Raw genomic sequence first — 17,383 nt, forward strand, 5'->3', positions numbered from 1 at the left:
CGGACAGCGGACACGGATGGACACGGATGGACACGGACGGACAGCGGACACGGATGGACACAGACGGACACGGACGGACAGCGGACACGGGAGAGGGGCTGGGGACACGGGGACACCGTGGGGACATCATGGGGACAAAATGGATTTGGGGACGTCCCTGAGGACAGGCCAGCTTTGGGGACAGCGCTGGTGACACCAGGGCTTTGGGGACGTCCCAGCCACCAGGGCCACTGCCCTGACCGTGACATTGCGGCCCCGGGGACGTCGCGGGCCCGGGGACATCCCGGGCGGGCGCTAGGCCCCGGCGCAGCCCCCGTTACCATGGCAGCCCCAGCGTGGCACGGCCGCCATCTTAACTCCGGGCAGGAGCCCCCCCCCTTCCCGCCAACCACTTCCGCCCTCTCAGCCAATCACAACCTCCCGCCTTCCCCACGTGATTCCCGGTGCCAAACCCAGGCGTAGCCGCCGTTATGGACCCTACCGGAGCCCGTGACGCTCCCGCGGCCCCAGCAGCAGTGGCGGCACCGCTGGGGACACTTCGGAGACACGCCGAGCAGTCACGAGCCCGCTGGACCCCCCCCGTTGCCATGGAAACAACCAGAACGCCGCAGCCGCCATATTTTAACTCTCGGCACCGTCGCCATCTTAACTCCGGGCACAAGTTCCGCTCTCTCGGCCAATCACAACCTCCCGTCTCCCCCACGTGACCCCCGGTAAGGCCGAACCCGGAAGCGCCGCCGCCGCCATGGACCCCGCCGCTCCCCGTGAGTTGCTGGCGGCGCCGTGAGGGAAATTCGGGTTTTAACCCCCCTGAGATTCACCTTTCCCTTCCTTTTTAGCCCCGAAGCGCCGCGGGCCCGCTCGCTTGGCCGATCCGCGGCCTCTGTTCGAGGACACGAGCGCTACCGGGGCCTCACCGGGCCGCGGGTTCGGGGCTCCGCCGCCGCCTTCGGCCTCCTCGGCCTCCTCGGCCGCGGCCTCGGCGGCGTTCGGGCCGCCCGGGGCGTTCCTGGCCGAGCCCGTGACTTCGCTGGCCGCGGCCTACGGGAGCAGCCTGGCCTCGCACGTGGAGGGGAACGTGAGCGAGGGGGAAATAACGGGGGGAAAACCGGGGAAAAACGGGGGGAAAAACCGGGGAATAACGGGGGAAAAACGGGGGGAAAACCGGGGAATAACGGGGGAATAACGGGGGGGAAACCGGGGAATAACGGGGGGAAAACCGGGGAGTAACGGGGGAATAACGGGGATAAAAACGGGGGAGTAACGGGGGGAAAACCGGGGAATAACGGGGGGGAAACCGGGGAATAACGGGGGGAAAACCGGGGAGTAACGGGGGAAAAACGGGGGGGAAACCGGGGAATAACGGGGATAAAAACGGGGAATAACGGGGGAATAACGGGGGGAAACCCGGGGAATAACGGGGATAAAAACGGAGGAATAACGGGGGAATAACGGGGGAATAACGGGGGAATAACGGGGGAAATGGGGATAAAACCGGGGGAATAACGGGGGGAAATGGGGATAAAAACGGGGGAATAACGGGGGGAAATGGGGATAAAAACGGGGAATAACGGGGGGAAAACCGGGGAATAACGGGGGAATAACGGGGGGAAATGGGGATAAAACCGGGGGAATAACGGGGGGAAAACCGGGGAATAACCGGGGGAGGGTGGGGGAAAACCGGGGAAATAACGGGAAAAACCGGAGGAAAATGGAGAAAACCCGGGACATAACGAGAAAAACTGGGGGAAATGGGAAAAAAATTGGGAAAATGGGGAAAATAGTGGGGGGAAATGGGAAAAAAACCAAAAAAATGGGGAAAAAACGGCGGAAAAAACGGGGGAAAAGTCAAAAACTGGGTGGGAATGGGAAAAAATGGGAAAAAAATGGGGGAAAACCCAAAAATGGGGGGAAAACCCAAAAATGGGGGGAAACCCAAAAATGGGGGGAAAACCCAAAAATGGGGGGAAAAGTGGGGAAGAAGGGGAGAAATAGGGGAAAAATGGGGAAAAACGAACCACTGGGGGGAAATGGGGAAAAACCAGAGGAAAAAATGGGGGGGAAGCGAAAAATAAGGAAAAAAACGGGAAAAAGGAAGAAAAATGGTAAAAAAAAACAGGAAAAAAAGGGGGGAAAGGGAAAGCGATAAAAACCGGGCTGGACTGGGTTAAACTGGGCTGGACTGGGTTAAACTGGTCCAAACTGGGTTAAACCGGGCTGGACTGGGTTAAACTGGGCTGGACTGGGTTAAACTGGTCCAAACTGGGTTAAACCGGGCTGGACTGGGTTAAACTGGTCCGAACTGGTCTGAACTGGGTTAAACTGGGCTGGACTGGGTTAAACTGGGTTAAACTGGGCTGAACTGGGTTAAACTGGTCCGAACTGGGTTAAACTGGTCTGAACTGGGTTAAACTGGGTTAAACTGGTCTGAACTGGGTTAAACTAGTCCAAACTGGGCTGAACTGGGTTAAACTGGGTTAAACTGGACTGAGCTGGACTGGACTGGGTTAAAATGGTCTGAACCGTTCCGAACTGGGTTAAACTGGTCCGAACCGGACTGGACTGGGTTAAACTGGTCCAAACTGGGTTAAACTGGTCCGAACTGGTCTGCACTGGGTTAAACTGGGCTGAACTGGGTTAAACTGGTCCGAACTGGGCTGGACTGGGCTGAACTGGGCTGGAGTGGGTTAAACTGGGCTGGACTGGGTTAAACTGGTCCGAACTGGGCTAAACTGGTCCGAACTGGACTGGACTGGGTTAAACTGGGCTGGACTGGGTTAAACTGGTCCGAACTGGGTTAAACTGGTCCGAACTGGGTTAAACTGGGCCGAACTGGGTTAAACTGGGCCGAACTGGTCCGAACTGGGTTAAACTGGTCCGAACTGGGTTAAACTGGTCTGAACTGGGCTAAACTGGTCCGAACTGGGTTAAACTGGTCCGAACTGGACTGGACTGGGTTAAACTGGTGTGCACTGGGTTAAACTGGTCCGAACCGGACTGGGTTAAACTGGTCCGAACTGGGTTAAACTGGGTTAAACTGGTCCGAACTGGTTAAACTGGTCCGAAGTGGGCTAAACTGGTCCGAACCGGGCTGCACTGGGTTAAACTGGTCCGACGTGGGCTAAACTGGTCCGAACCGGTCCGGCGCGGGCCGCGCGCAGCTGGGCCGCTGGGTGCCCGTGGGCCGCCTCAAGTATTACTTTGCCGTGGACACCGTGTACGTGGGCAGGAAACTGAGGCTGCTCGTCTTCCCCTTCGGCCACCCGGTACTGGGAGGACTGGGAGGGACTGGGGTTACTGGGAGGGACTGGGAGAGGGGCTGGGGTTACTGGGAGGGACTGGGAGAGGCGCTGGGGTTACTGGGAGGGACTGGGAGAGGGGCTGGGGTTACTGGGAGGGACTGGGAGAGGGGCTGGGGTTACTGGGAGGGACTGGGAGAGGGGCTGGGGTTACTGGGAGAGGGGCTGGGGTTACTGGGAGGGACTGGGAGAGGGGCTGGGGTTACTGGGAGAGGGGCTGGGGTTACTGGGAGGGACTGGGAGAGGGGCTGGGGTTACTGGGAGGGACTGGGAGAGGCAATGGGGTTACTGGGAGGGGTTTTTGGGGTTACTGGGGGGACTGGGAGGGGATTTTGGGGTTACTGGGAGGGACTGGGAGAGGGGCTGGGGTTACTGGGAGAGGGGCTGGGCTTACTGGGAGGGACTGGGAGAGGGGCTGGGGTTACTGGGGTTACTGGGAGGGGATTTTGGGGTTACTGGGAGGGGTTTGGGGTTACTGGGAGGGGTTTTTGGGGTTACTGGGAGGGACTGGGAGGGGTTTGAGGTTACTGGGAGGGGATTTTGGGGTTACTGGGGGGACTGGGAGGGGTTTGGGGTTACTGGGAGGGGATTTTGGGTTACTGGGAGGGGATTTTGGGGTTACTGGGGGGACTGGGAGGGTTTTTGGGGTTACTGGGAGGGACTGGGAGTGGTTTGGGGTTACTGGGAGGGGTTTTTGGGGTTACTGGGAGGGGTTTTGGGGTTACTGGGAGGAGTTGGGGTTACTGGGAGGGTTTTTTGGGGTTACTGGAGGGGTTTTTGGGGTTACTGGGAGTGGTTTGGGGTTACTGGGAGGGGTTTTTGGGGTTACTGGGAGAGGGGTTGGGGTTACTGGGAGGACTGGGTTGGGATTGGGGCGCGCTGGGATGGACTGGGAAAAGGTTTAGATGAAACTTTGGACACTTTGGGAGTGGCTTTGGGGGATTTTGGGGTGTTTGGGGACGGCTTTGGGATTTTGGGGTGTTTTCTGGGACGTTGTGGAGATATTTTGGGTGTTTTGGGGTGTTTTCTGGGGTATTTTGGGATATTTTGGTTATTTTGGGGTGTTTTCTGGGGTATTTTGGGGTAGTTTTGGGGTATTTTGGTTGTTTTGGGTGTTTTCTGGGATATTTTGGGTATTTTGGTTGTTTTGGGGTGTTTTCTGGGGTATTTTGGGGCGTTTTTGGGGTATTTTGGTTGTTTTGGGGTGTTTTCTGGGGTATTTTGGGGTGTTTTGGGGTATTTTGGTTGTTTTGGGGTGTTTTCTGGGGTATTTTGGGGTTGTTTTGGGGTGTTTTGGGTGTTTTGGGGTGTTTTCTGGAATATTTTGGGGTGTTTTTGGGGTCCCTGACCCCCGTCGCCCCCCAGGACTGGCAGGTCCGGTACCAGCAGGACACCCCCGTCGCCCCCCGCTTCGATGTCAACGCCCCCGACCTCTACATCCCGGGTAGGGACCCCAAAAACTCCCCGGGACCCCCAAAATCCATCTTGGGACCCCCCAAAACTCCCCAGGACCCCCAAAAACCTCCCAGGACCCCCAAAATTCAGCTGGGGACCCCCAAAAACCACCCTGGGACCCCCAAATAACCCCCCAAGACCCCCATAATCCATCTTGGGACCCCCAAAAACCACCCTGGGACCCCCAAATAACCCCCCAAGACCCCATAATCCATCTTGGGACCCCCAAATCCACCCTGGGACCCCCAAAATTCAGCTTGGCACCCCCAAAACCCCCCCCAGGACCGCCAAAATCCATCTTGGGATCCCTAAAACCATCTCAGGACCCCCAAAAGCCCCCAAAATTCTCAAAAGTCCCCAAAAGTTTCCTCAAAAATTCCTAAAATCCCCCCAAAATCTCCCCCCCAAAAGCCCCAAAATCCCCCGAATTTTCCCCCAAACCCCTTGAAACCCCCAAAATTCCCAAAAATTTCAAAAAACCTCCGAAATTCCCCCATAAAAAACCCGAAAATTCCCAAATTTCTCCCTCACAGCCATGGCCTTCCTCACCTACATCCTCCTGGCCGGCCTCGCTTTGGGCACCCAAAACAGGTACAGAAATCCTTTTTTTTTCCCCCAAAAATCCGGTTTTTTCCCCCCAAAATCCCCTTTATCCCCCAAAATCCCTTTTTTTTTCCCCCCAATCGCTTTCTTCTAAACCCTCCCCCCTTTTTCCACCACCTTAAATCCTGAAATTTTGGGCCAAAATTCCCAGATTTTCTGTGAGCAAATTCCCAGGAATTTCACCAGTCCCAAAAAAACCCCAAAAAAAACTGAAAAGCTCCCCAAAAAATCCATTTCCCCCCTGTTTTTCCCCCAAACCCTCCCAAATTTATCCCCCACCCCAAATCCACCCCAAACCCTAAAATTTTTGGGGTGAATCCCCAGATTTTCCCCAGACAGCCTGGGGCTGGTGGAATTCTGAGCAAATATCCCGGAATTTGCCCAATCCCAAAGAAACCCTAAAACCCCCCCCCAAAAAAAAAAACAAAAACCAAAATCCCCAAAATTCCCCTAAAAAACCCTCAAGAAACCCCCGTGAAAATGCAAAAAAAAGCAAAAAAAACCAAAAAAAGCCCCAAAAAACCAATTTCCCCCCAATTTTTCCTCAATTTCCCCCCAATTTTCCCCAATTTCCTCCAATTTTTTCCCAATTCTTCCCCAATTTCCCCCAGTTTTTCGCCTATTTCCTCCAATTTTTCCCCAATTTCCTCCAATTATTTCCTCCAATTTCCCCCAATTTTTCCCCAATTTCCTCCAATTATTTTCTCCAATTTTCCCCCAATTTCCTCCAATTTTCCCCCAATTTCCCCCATTTTTTCCCAATTTTTCCCCAATTTCCCCCCATTTTTTCCCAATTTTTCCCCAATTTCCCCCAGTTTTTCCCAATTTTCCTCCAATTTCCCCCAGTTTTTTCCCAATTTCCCCCAATTTTCCCCCAATTTCCCCCAGTTTTTCCCAGTTTTTCCCAATTTTTCCCCCAATTTCCCCCAGTTTTTTCCCAGTTTTTTCCCAATTTTTTCCCAGTTTTTCCCAATTTTTCCCCCAGTTTTTTCCCAGTTTTTTCCCAGTTTTTTCCCAGTTTTTTCCCAGTTTTTTCCCAGTTTTTCCCCAGTTTTTTCCCAGTTTTTCCCCAGTTTTTCCCCAATTTCCCCCATTTTTTTCCCATTTTTTCCCAGTTTCCCCCAGTTTCCCCCAGTTGTTCCCAGTTTTTCCCAATTCCCCCCGTTTTTGGGGCGAACGCGCAGGTTTTCCCCGGACAGCCTGGGGCTGGTGGCCAGCTCGGCGATGGCCTGGCTGCTGCTGGAGGTGCTGGGCGTCCTGCTGAGCCTTTACCTGGTCACCGTGAGCACCGACCTGACCCCCATCGACCTCCTGGCCTTCGCCGGCTACAAATACGTGGGGTGAGCCAAAACCCGGGGCTTTCGCCCCAAAAATCCCTCCCCAAAGTCCCAAAAAAAAAAAAGAAACTCGAAATGGCCACGAATTCCCCCAAAATCGACAACAATTCCACCAAAATCGACAAGAATTCCCCCAAAATCGACAAGAATTCCCCAAAATCGACAAGAATTCCCCCAAAATCGACAAGAATTCCCCCAAAATCGTTACGAATTCCCCAAAATCGCCATGAATTTCCCGAAATCGCCACCAATTCCCCCAAAATCGCCACCAATTCCCCCAAAATCAACGACAATTCCCCCAAAATCGCCACGAATTCCCTCAAAATCACCATGAAGTCCCCAAAATCGCCACGAATTTCCCGAAATCGCCACCAATTCCCCAAAATCGCCACCAATTCCCCCAAAATCGCCGCAAATTCTCTCAAAATCGCCGTGAATTCCCCCAAAATCGCCACAAATTCCCCCAAAATCGCCGTGAATTCCCCAAAATCGCCAAGAATTCCCCTAAAATCGCCAAGAATTCCCCCAAAAATCGCCACGAATTCCCTCAAAATCACCATGAAGTCCCCAAAATCGCCACGAATTTCCCGAAATCGCCACCAATTCCCCCAAAATCGCCACCAATTCCCCAGAATCCCACTCGAAACTTCTCGCTTTGCCCCCAGAAGCGCTCCCCGCCCTCCCCAACCCAGCAAAATCCCAAAATCCCCAAAATTTCGGGGTTTTACCCCAGTTTTTTGTGATGAAATTTCACAGTTTAGGGGGAAAATCCCACATTTTTGGGATAAAATCCCACAGTCTGGGGGGAAACCCCACAATTCTGTGGTGAAATCCCCCAATTTTGGGTGAAATCCCCCAATTTTGGGGTGGTTTTGGGGTGAAATTCCACATTTTGGGTGAAATCCTACAATTTTAGGGTGAAATCCCACGGGTTTGGGTGGTTTTGGGGTGAAATCCCCCAATTTTGGGTAAAATCCCACATTTTGGGGTGGTTTTGGGGTGAAATTCCACATTTTGGGTGAAATCCTACAATTTTAGGGTGAAATCCCATGGGTTTGGGGTGGTTTTGGGGTGAAACCCCCCAATTTTGGGTAAAACCCCACATTTTGGGGTGGTTTTGAGGTGAAATTCCACATTTTGGGTGAAATCCTACAATTTTAGGCTGAAATCCCACGGGTTTGGGGTGGTTTTGGGGTGAAACCCCCCAATTTTGGGGTGAAATCCCCCAGTTTTGGGGTGAAATCCCCTAGTTTTGGGGTGAAATCGCACATTTTTGGGGAGAAATCGCACGTTTTTGGGGTGAAATCGCACGTTTTTGGGGTGAAATCGCACATTTTTGGGGTGAAATCGCACGTTTTTGGGGTGAAATCGCACTTTTTTTGGGTGAAATCGCACGTTTTTGGGGTGAAATCGCACATTTTTGGGGTGAAATCCCCAGTTTTGGGGTGAAATCGCACATTTTTGGGGTGAAATCCCCTTTTTGTGCCGTTTTCAGGATGATCGTGGGGCTCGTGGCCGGGCTGCTGCTGGGCCGGGTTGGCTACTACGTGGCCTTGAGCTGGTGCTGTTTGAGCATTTTCGTGTTCATGGTGAGCTTTTGGGGTTTTTGGGCATCTTTTGGGGTTTTTTGGGGTTTTTTTGGGGGATTTGGGGTCTTTGGGATTGGCAGGATTCCGGGGAACTTGCTCGGAATTTCCAGGAGTTCCCCAAAATTTCATCCTTGAAACGATGCTCAGGGAGGGTTTGTGCTCTGAGTTTTGGGGTTTTTGGGGCTGATTTTGACTCTTTGTCATGGGATTTTTTGGGGGGATTTTGGGCTTTTTTGGGATTTTCAGGAGCCCAGGGGTCGATCCCAAGGTTCCAAATCCCGAATTTTCCCCAGATCCGGACGCTGCGGCTGAAGCTGCTCTGGGACGCCTCAACCGAGGGGCTTTAGGGGCCGATTTTGGGGGTTTTCAATGGGATTTTGGTGGGGATTTTTTCCTTTTTTGGGATTTTCAGGAGCCCAGGGGTCGATCCCAAAGTTCCAAATCCCGAATTTTCCCCAGATCCGGACGCTGCGGCTGAAGCTGCTCTCGGAGGCGGCGGCTGAGGGGGTTTTGGGGCCAGTTTTGGGGGTTTTTAATGGGATTTTGGTGGGAATTCTGTGGGAATTCTGGGAATTAAGGACCTGAGGGGTCGATCCCAAAGTTCCAAATCCCAAATTTTCCTGGGATTCCCCCAGATCCGGACGCTGCGGCTGAAGCTGCTCTGGGACACCTCAACCGAGGGGGTTTTGGGGCCAGTTTTGGGGGTTTTTAATGGGATTTTGTTGGGGATTTTTTTCCTTTTTTGGGATTTTCAGGAGCCCAGGGGTCGATCCCAAGGTTCCGAATCCCGAATTTTCCCCAGATCCGGACGCTGAGGCTGAAGCTGCTCTCGGAGGCGGCGGCCGAGGGGCTTTAGGGGCCGATTTTGGGGGTTTTCAGTGGGATTTTGTTGGGGATTTTTTCCTTTTGTGGGATTTTCAGGAGCCCAGGGGTCGATCCCAAGGTCCCAAATCCCGAATTTTCCCCAGATCCGGACACTGCGGCTGAAGCTGCTCTCGGAGGCGGCGGCCGAGGGGCTTTAGGGGCCGGTTTTGGGGTTTTTAATGGGATTTTGGTGGGGATTTTTTCCTTTTTTGGGATTTTCAGGAGCCCAGGGGTCGATCCCGAGGTTCCAAATCCCGAATTTTCCCCAGATCCGGACGCTGCGGCTGAAGCTGCTCTCGGAGGCGGCGGCCGAGGGGGTTTTGGTGCGGGGCGCCAAGAACCAGCTGCGGATGTACCTGACCATGGCCATCGCCGCCGCCCAGCCCCTCCTCATGTACTGGCTCACCTTCCACCTGCTCCGCTGAGCCCCAGCCCCGCCCAGAATTCCCAAAAAAAACCCCGCCATTCCCGGGGAAAAGCCCCGGCATTCCGGAGTCCCGCCCAAAAAAAATCCCCGCGGTTTTTGGGGGGTTGCAATAAAGGGAACTCGAAGGAGTTGTGGTGATTTCTTTTTTCGGGGGGGTTTCTCCCAAATTTTGGGGGTTTGGATGTTGGGGAGACGCCCCGGAAACCCAGAATTCCCAAAAAAAAATCCTGGAATTCCCAGGAAAATCCCAGAATTGCCAGGAAAAAACCCTGGGATTCCAGAGTTTCACCCCAAAAAAATCCCCGTGGTTTTTGGGGGCTTCAGTAAATGGAATTTGAAGGAGTTTTGGTGGCTTTGAGTTGAGTTTTTGGGGTTTCTCCCAAATTTTGGGGTTTCGGATGTTGGGGAGACGCCCCGGAAACCCAGAATTCCCAAAAAAAATCCTGGAATTCCCAGAAAAAAAACTGGAATTTCAGAGTTTCTCCCATAAAATTCCGTCAATGAATGGAATTTGAAGGAGTGGTGGTGATTTTTTTGGGGGGTTTATTCCAAATTTTGGGGGGTTTGGATGCTGGGGAGACTCTCCCCTGAAACTTAGAATTCCCAGAAAAATCACGGAATTCTCAGCAAAAAATCCCAGAATTCCAGCGCTTCTCCCAAAAAAAATCCCCGTGGATTTTGGGGGTTTCAAGAAATGGGATTTGAAGGAGTTTTGGAGGATTTTGCGTTGATTTTTTTGGGGGTTTATCCCAATTTTTGGGGGCTTGGATATTTGGGAGTTCTCCCTGAACACCCCGAGACCCCAAATTCCCAGGAAAAACCCTGGAATTCCAGAGTTTTCCCCCAAAAACTTCCTGTTGTTTTTGGTGGCTTCAATAAATGGAATTTGAAGAGGTCTTGGCGTCGATTTTTGTGGGAATTCTGGGAGGAATCTGAGGGTTCATCCCAATTTTTGGAGGGTTTGGATACTGGGGAGACCCCAAATTCCAAGGAAAAATCCCCAAATCCCGGAGAATTCCCTCCAAAAAATCCCACTGGGCCCTTTCAGCACTGCCAGGGGAGAGCTTGGAGTCCGTGCTCCCAAATTTGGGGGATTTGTCAGGAATTTTCAGGGATTTTGGGGGTCTCACACCAATTTCTGGGGGGCCTGGGGTCCCAAAATTCCGCCCGAATCCTGGGAATTCCATCGGAGCCGCAGGAAAATCCCGGAACGCCGCATCCACGGATCCGAGGGACCCCAAAGAGCTTTTTCCCCCAGTTTTCCCTTTTTTCACCAATTTCCCCCTTTCCCCTCCCTTTTCCCCCCATTTCCTCCCCTGTCTTTTCCAAATTTGCCCAAATTTGCCCCTAAAATTCACTGGATTGTCTCCCCCAGCATTCCCAGAATTCCTCAAATCCCATTTTTCCTCTTTTTTCCCCTTTTCTTCCTTCCCTCCATTCCCCCCCCATTTTCTCCTCCATTTTCCCCAATTTCTTCCGATTTTCCCTCATTTTTCCCTCATTTCCCCCTGATTTCCCCCATTTTCTCACTCCATTTTTCCAAATTTCCCACATTTTTCCCCATTTTCCCTCCATTTTTCCCAATTTCTCCTATTTTTCCTCATTTTTTCCCAATTTCCCCAATTTTTCCCTCCATTTCTCCCATTTTCCCCCCATTTTTCCCCATTTCCCCCCATTTTTTCCCCATTTTTTCCCAAATTTTCCCATTTTTTTCCCCATTTTTCCCCATCTTCCCCCATTTTTTCCCATTTTTCCCCATTTTTGTTTTTTTTTTTTAAGGATCTCTTGGAATTCCCCACCCCAAACCGCCCAGATTCCCCAGAAACGCACTCGGAATTGCGAAATTAGGAATTTTTATAACAAATCCTCGGCGAGATGAGGAATTCCAGCTTTTTTTTGGTTTTCCGGGGAATCCCAGGGTCCTGAGGGGATTCCCAGCTGGATTCAGAAACACAAAAATCCCGGGATTTTCTTCTTTTTTCCTTTTTTTTTTTTTTTTTGTTGTTATTTTGTCTTTTTTTTTTTCTTTTTTTATCAAAAAAAGTCTCGGATCCAACGCCGGGAAAAAAAACAAACAAACAAAAACCAAAAAAAAACACCAAAGAACAAACCTTAAAAAGTCTCCCAAAAAGTAAAAAAAAAATTTAAAAAAATTATAGTTCCCCCCCAAACATTTTTTTTAATTTCCTCCCCCAAAAATCTCCCAAAAAATTCCCCCCCCCAAAATAAATAAATAAATGAATAAATAAATAAATAAAAAATACATAAATTAATACATCAATGGATCTTTAAATTTTTTTTTTAAACTAAAAAAAAAGTCCAAAAATATCCTGGAAAGTCCTTGAAAAATTCCAGAAAAACGAAGTAAGAATAAAATAAAAAATAAAATAAAATAAAATGAAATAAAATAAAGTATTAATAAAATTATTTAGTTAATAAATTAATGAAATGAAATTAAAATAAAATTAATAAAATTAATTAAATAGAATTTAATACAATAAAATTAATAAAAAATAAACTAAATTTAATAAAATAGAATTAATTAAAAAATTAAATTAAATTAATAAAATTAAATTACAATTAAGTAAATAAATTAAATTAATAAAATAAAATAAAATAAAATAATTAAATTAAATTAATAAAATAAAAGAAATTAAATGAAATTGAATTAAGTCCAGCCCAATCCAATCCCCTTTGGGATTCGCAGGCTCGGGGGGGGATCCCAAATTCCCAAAGAAAATTCCCGCGGGCGTCGGTGGGCGAGGATCTCTAAAAAAATATCTCTGAACCATCTGAGCTTAAAAAGAGCCGGGAGCGGCGCCAGGGCCCCGGGCGGCGCCGGGCCGGGAGAGCCAGAGGGGCCGGGCGGCGCTGCCGGCGCCGGGGCTCCCGGGGCTTCCGGAGGTTCCAGAGGTCCTGGGGGCTTCCAGAGCTTCTGGAGGTCCTGGGGGTTCCGGAGCTTCTGGGGGAGATCTGGAGCTTCCGGAGGTCCTGGGGGAGATCTGGAGCTCCTGGAGAAGTTCTGGAGGTTCTGGAGGAGTTCTGGGGGAGATCTGGAGGGGTTCCAGAGCTCCTCGAGGTCCTGGAGGTTCTGGAGGAGTTCTGGAGGTTCTGGAGGAGTTCTGGAGGAGTTCTAGAGGAGTTCTGGGGGAGATCTGGAGGAGTTCCAGAGCTCCTGGAGGTCCTGGAGGTGTTCTGGAGCTCCTGGAGGTTCTGGGGGAGATCTGGAGCTCCTGGAGGAGTTCTGGAGGTTCTGGAGGAGTTCTGGGAGAGATCTGGAGGGGTTCCAGAGCTCCTGGAGGTCTTGGAGGAGTTCTGGAGCTCCTGGAGGTTCTGGGGCAGATCGGGAGGGGTTCCAGAGCTCCTCGAGGTCCTGGAGGTTCTTGAGGAGTTCTGGAGGAGATCTGGAGGTTCTGGAGGAGTTCTGGGGGAGATCTGGAGGAGTTCCAGAGCTCCTGGAGGTTCTGGAGGTCCTGGAGGTTCTGGGGGAGATCTGGAGGAGATCTGGAGGGGTTCCAGAGCTCCTCGAGGTCCTGGAGGTTCTGGAGCTCCTGGAGGAGTTCTGGAGGTTCTGGAGGAGTTCTGGGGGAGATCTGGGGGAGATCTGGAGGAGTTCCAGAGCTCCTGGAGGTCCTGGAGGAGTTCTGGAGCTCCTGGAGGTTCTGGGGGAGATCTGGAGCTCCTGGAGGAGTTCTGGAGGTTCTGGAGGAGTTCTGGGGGAGATCTGGGGGAGATCTGGAGGAGTTCCAGAGCTCCTGGAGGTCCTGGAGGTGTTCTGGAGCTCCTGGAGGTTCTGGGGGAGATCTGGAGCTCCTGGAGGAGTTCTGGAGGTTCTGGAGGAGTTCTGGAGCTTCTGGGGGAGATCTGGAGCTCCTGGAGGAGTTCTGGAGGTTCTGGAGGAGTTCTGGAGCTTCTGGGGGAGATCTGGAGCTCCTGGAGAAGTTCTGGAGGTTCTGGAGGAGTTCTGGGAGAGATCTGGAGGGGTTCCAGAGCTCCTGGATGTTCTGGAGGAGTTCTGGAGCTCCTGGGGGAGTTCTGGAGGAGTTCTGGAGGTACTGGAGGAGTTCCGGAGGTTCTGAAGGGGTTGGAATGGATCCAAGCAAGGTCCTTGAGGTTCTGGATCAATTCTGGACCTCCTGGATCGATTCTGAATTAATTCCGGGTCTTCTGGATCAATTCTGGATCAATTCCGGGTCTCCTGGATCAATTCTGGATCAATTCTGGGTCTCCTGGATTGATTCTGGATCTCCTGGATTAATTTTGGATCAATTTTGCATCTCCTGGACCAATTTTGGGTCTCCAGGATCAATTGTGGATCAATTCTGGACCTCCAGGATCGATTCTGGACCAATTCTGGCTCTCCTGGACCAAATCTGGACCAGTTCTGGCTCTCCAGGATTGATTCTGGATCGATTTTGGGTCTCCTGGACCAATTCTGGACCTCCTGGATTGATTCTGGCTCCCCTGGACCAAATCTGGATCAGTTTTGTGTCTCCAGGATCAGTTTTGTGTCTCCAGGATCAGTTTTGGGTCTCCAGGATCAGTTTTGGGTCTCCAGGATCGATTCTGGATCAGTTTTGGGTCTCCAGGATCGATTCTGGATCAGTTTTGGGTCTCCAGGATCAATTTTGGGTCTCCAGGATCGATTCTGGATCAATTCTGGACCTCCAGGATCGATTCTGGATCAGTTTTGTGTCTCCAGGATCAGTTTTGGGTCTCCAGGATCGATTCTGGATCAGTTTTAGGTCTCCAGGATCAATTCTGGACCTCCAGGATCGATTCTGGATCAGTTTTGGCTCTCCAGGATCAGTTTTGGGTCTCCAGGATTGATTCTGGATCAGTTTTGGCTCTCCAGGATCAATTTTGGGTCTCCAGGATCAGTTTTGGGTCTCCAGGATCGATTTTGGGTCTCCAGGATCAATTTTGGGGTCTCCAGGATCAGTTTTGGCTCTCCAGGATCAGTTTGTGGCTCTCCAGGATCGATTCTGGATCAGTTTTGGGTCTCCAGGATCGATTCTGGATCAGTTTTGGCTCTCCAGGATCAATTTTGGGTCTCCAGAATCGATTCTGGATCAGTTTTAGGTCTCCAGGATCAGTTTTGGGTCTCCAGGATCAGTTTTGGGTCTCCAGGATCGATTCTGGATCAGTTTTGGGTCTCCAGGATCAATTTTGGGTCTCCAGAATCGATTCTGGATCAGTTTTAGGTCTCCAGGATCAGTTTTGGGTCTCCAGGATCAGTTTTGGGTCTCCAGGATCGATTCTGGATCAGTTTTGGGTCTCCAGGATCGATTCTGGATCAGTTTTGGCTCTCCAGGATCAGTTTTGGGTCTCCAGGATCGATTCTGGGATCAGTTTTGGGTCTCCAGGATCAGTTTTGGGTCTCCAGGATCGATTCTGGATCAGTTTTGGCTCTCCAGGATCAATTTTGGGTCTCCAGGATCGATTCTGGATCAGTTTTAGGTCTCCAGGATCAGTTTTGGCTCTCCAGGATCGATTCTGGATCAGTTTTGGGGTCTCCAGGATCGATTTTGGGTCTCCAGGATCGATTTTGGGTCTCCAGGATCAGTTTTGGCTCTCCAGGATCGATTCTGGGTCTCCAGGATCAGTTTTGGGTCTCCAGGATCGATTCTGGATCAGTTTTGGGTCTCCAGGATCAATTTTGGGTCTCCAGGATCGATTCTGGATCAGTTTTGGGTCTCCAGGATCAATTTTGGGTCTCCAGGATCAGTTTTGGCTCTCCAGGATCGATTCTGGGTCTCCAGGATCAGTTTTGGGTCTCCAGGATCGATTCTGGATCAGTTTTGGGTCTCCAGGATCAGTTTTGGGTCTCCAGGATCAATTTTGGGTCTCCAGGATCGATTCTGGATCAGTTTTAGGTCTCCAGGATCAGTTTTGGGTCTCCAGGATCAGTTTTGGGTCTCCAGGATCGATTTTGGGTCTCCAGGATCAGTTTTGGCTCTCCAGGATCGATTCTGGATCAGTTTTGGCTCTCCAGGATCAGTTTTGGGTCAACCCTGGCCCAATCCTGGCCCTCCAGGACCGATCCTGGCCCAACCCCGCACCTCCCACCTCTCTCCTCCCCCTCCCCCCTGCCCTCCCCTCCCCCATCACGACCCCACCTCGGCCCCTTCCCCCTTTTCCCCCTCCCAGTCCCCGGCCCGGCCCTTGCCGCCCGGCGTTCCGGCACATTCCAGCGGCTCCGGCTTGGAGCCGGAGCGGCCCCACGGAGGCGCCGTTGGTCTGCGAGCAGACGTGCGCCGTGCCCTTGGCCTTGGGCTGCGCGCCGTGCACCTTGTACTTGACGAGGAGGATGAAGATGAAGACGAGCACCGAGGCCACGATGATGCCGCCGATGACGATGATCATGGTGCCGCCCAGGAACTGCGCCTGCAGCGCGCGGCACGGCCGCGGCGGCGGCCGCGTGGAGAAGCGCTGGCAGCCCAGCGGCCGCTGTGGCCGGCAGCGAGCTCCGCGCGTCCGAGAACACGGCCAGCACGCAGAGCTCGTAGGCGCGGCCCGGCGCCAGGTCCGACAGCAGAGAACGACGCGCTGGGGGCCGGGGATCATCCTGCAACGGCAGCGGGAGCAGCGTTTGCCATGGAATTCCCGCTCGTCCCAATTCCTTGGGGATTTTTTTTCCCATTTTTTGGGGATTTCCCCCCATTTTTTGGGGATTTCCCCCCATTTTTCCACCTTTTTTTTGGATAATTTTTGGCCCATTTCTCCTTATTTTTCAGCCCCTTTTCATCCCATTTTCCCAGTTTTTCCACCCACTTTTTCCCTATTTGCCAGACACTTTTCCCTATTTTTTCTGCATTTTTCCATTATTTTTGACCCTTTTCTCCCTATTTTTCAGACCCTTTTCCATCTCTTTTCCCCAAGTTTTCCACCCACTCTTCCCAGTTTTCCAACCCTTTTCCCACATTTCCCTCCCCGGCCCGGCGCCAGGTCCGACAGCGAGAACGACGCACTGGGGGCCGGGATCATCCTGCAACGGCAGCGGGAGCAGCGTTTGCCATGGAATTCCCGCTCGTCCCAATTTCTTGGGGATTTTTTTCCCATTTTTTCTGGATTTTCCCCCATTCTTTCCACCTTTTTTCGATTTATTTCCACTTTTTTCCCATCATTTTTTGGACAATTTTTGGCCCTTTTTTCCCGTTATTTTTGTCCAGTTCTTCCCTATTTTCCAGCCCCTTTTCCATGTCCATCATCCCCTTTCCCATCTCCTTTTCCCAAATTTCTCACCCAATTTTCCCTATTTTCCTGCCTATTTTCCATTTTTGGGCCATTTTTTTCCCTATTTTCCATCTCCTTTTCCATCTCCTTTTCCCATGTTTTTCGCCCAAGTTTCCCATTGCTTTCCAGCCGCTTTTCCCTATTTTCCAACCCTTTTTTCCCATTTTTTCAACCATTTTCCCCTGTTTTCCCCAGCCCCCTTTCCCATGCCCCTCTCCCAGTTCTCCAGCCCATTTTCCATCCCTTTTTCCCGTGTTTTTCACCCAATTTTCCCTGGTTTTCAGCCACTTTTCCATGGTTTTTGGCCTCTTTTCTCCCTTGCTTTTTCAGCCTTTTTCCAACCCTTTTCCCCTGTTTTCCACACATTTTTCCACATTTTCCATCCCCTTTTCCACATTTTCCATCCTCTTTTCCATATTTTTCAGCACCTTTTCCACGTTTTTCCACATTTTCCAACCATTTTTCCACGTTTTCCATCCCCTTTTCCCCATTTCCCACCCGTTTTTCCCCATTTCTCCCACATTCCCCCTCCCCACCCCCCAATCCCAGAATTTTTTTTTGGGGGGGATAAAA

At 51.3% G+C, this 17,383-nt stretch overlaps 1 protein-coding gene across 2 annotated transcripts; it reads left to right on the forward strand.

Moving 5' to 3' along the window:
* Nucleotides 1-473: 473 nt before the first annotated feature.
* On the forward strand, nucleotides 474-9,654 carry LOC137466349 (protein YIF1B-like). Of its 2 annotated transcripts, none has more exons than XM_068178108.1 (8): nucleotides 474-764; nucleotides 840-1,078; nucleotides 3,162-3,266; nucleotides 4,665-4,743; nucleotides 5,288-5,345; nucleotides 6,542-6,697; nucleotides 8,190-8,283; nucleotides 9,086-9,154. In XM_068178108.1, the coding sequence occupies exons 1-8, from the start codon at nucleotides 746-748 to the stop codon at nucleotides 9,137-9,139; spliced, it is 804 nt and encodes a 267-aa protein (XP_068034209.1). In that variant the 5' UTR covers nucleotides 474-745; the 3' UTR covers nucleotides 9,140-9,154. The 2 variants fall into 2 exon arrangements, with proteins under 2 accessions (XP_068034209.1, XP_068034208.1); XM_068178107.1 differs by lacking the exon at nucleotides 9,086-9,154 and adding an exon at nucleotides 9,417-9,654 and having other exon boundaries at nucleotides 477-764.
* Nucleotides 9,655-17,383: the final 7,729 nt, after the last annotated feature.

The sequence above is a fragment of the Anomalospiza imberbis genome, unplaced genomic scaffold, assembly GCF_031753505.1.
Source record: "Anomalospiza imberbis isolate Cuckoo-Finch-1a 21T00152 unplaced genomic scaffold, ASM3175350v1 scaffold_183, whole genome shotgun sequence".
NCBI classification, from domain to species: domain Eukaryota; kingdom Metazoa; phylum Chordata; class Aves; order Passeriformes; family Viduidae; genus Anomalospiza; species Anomalospiza imberbis.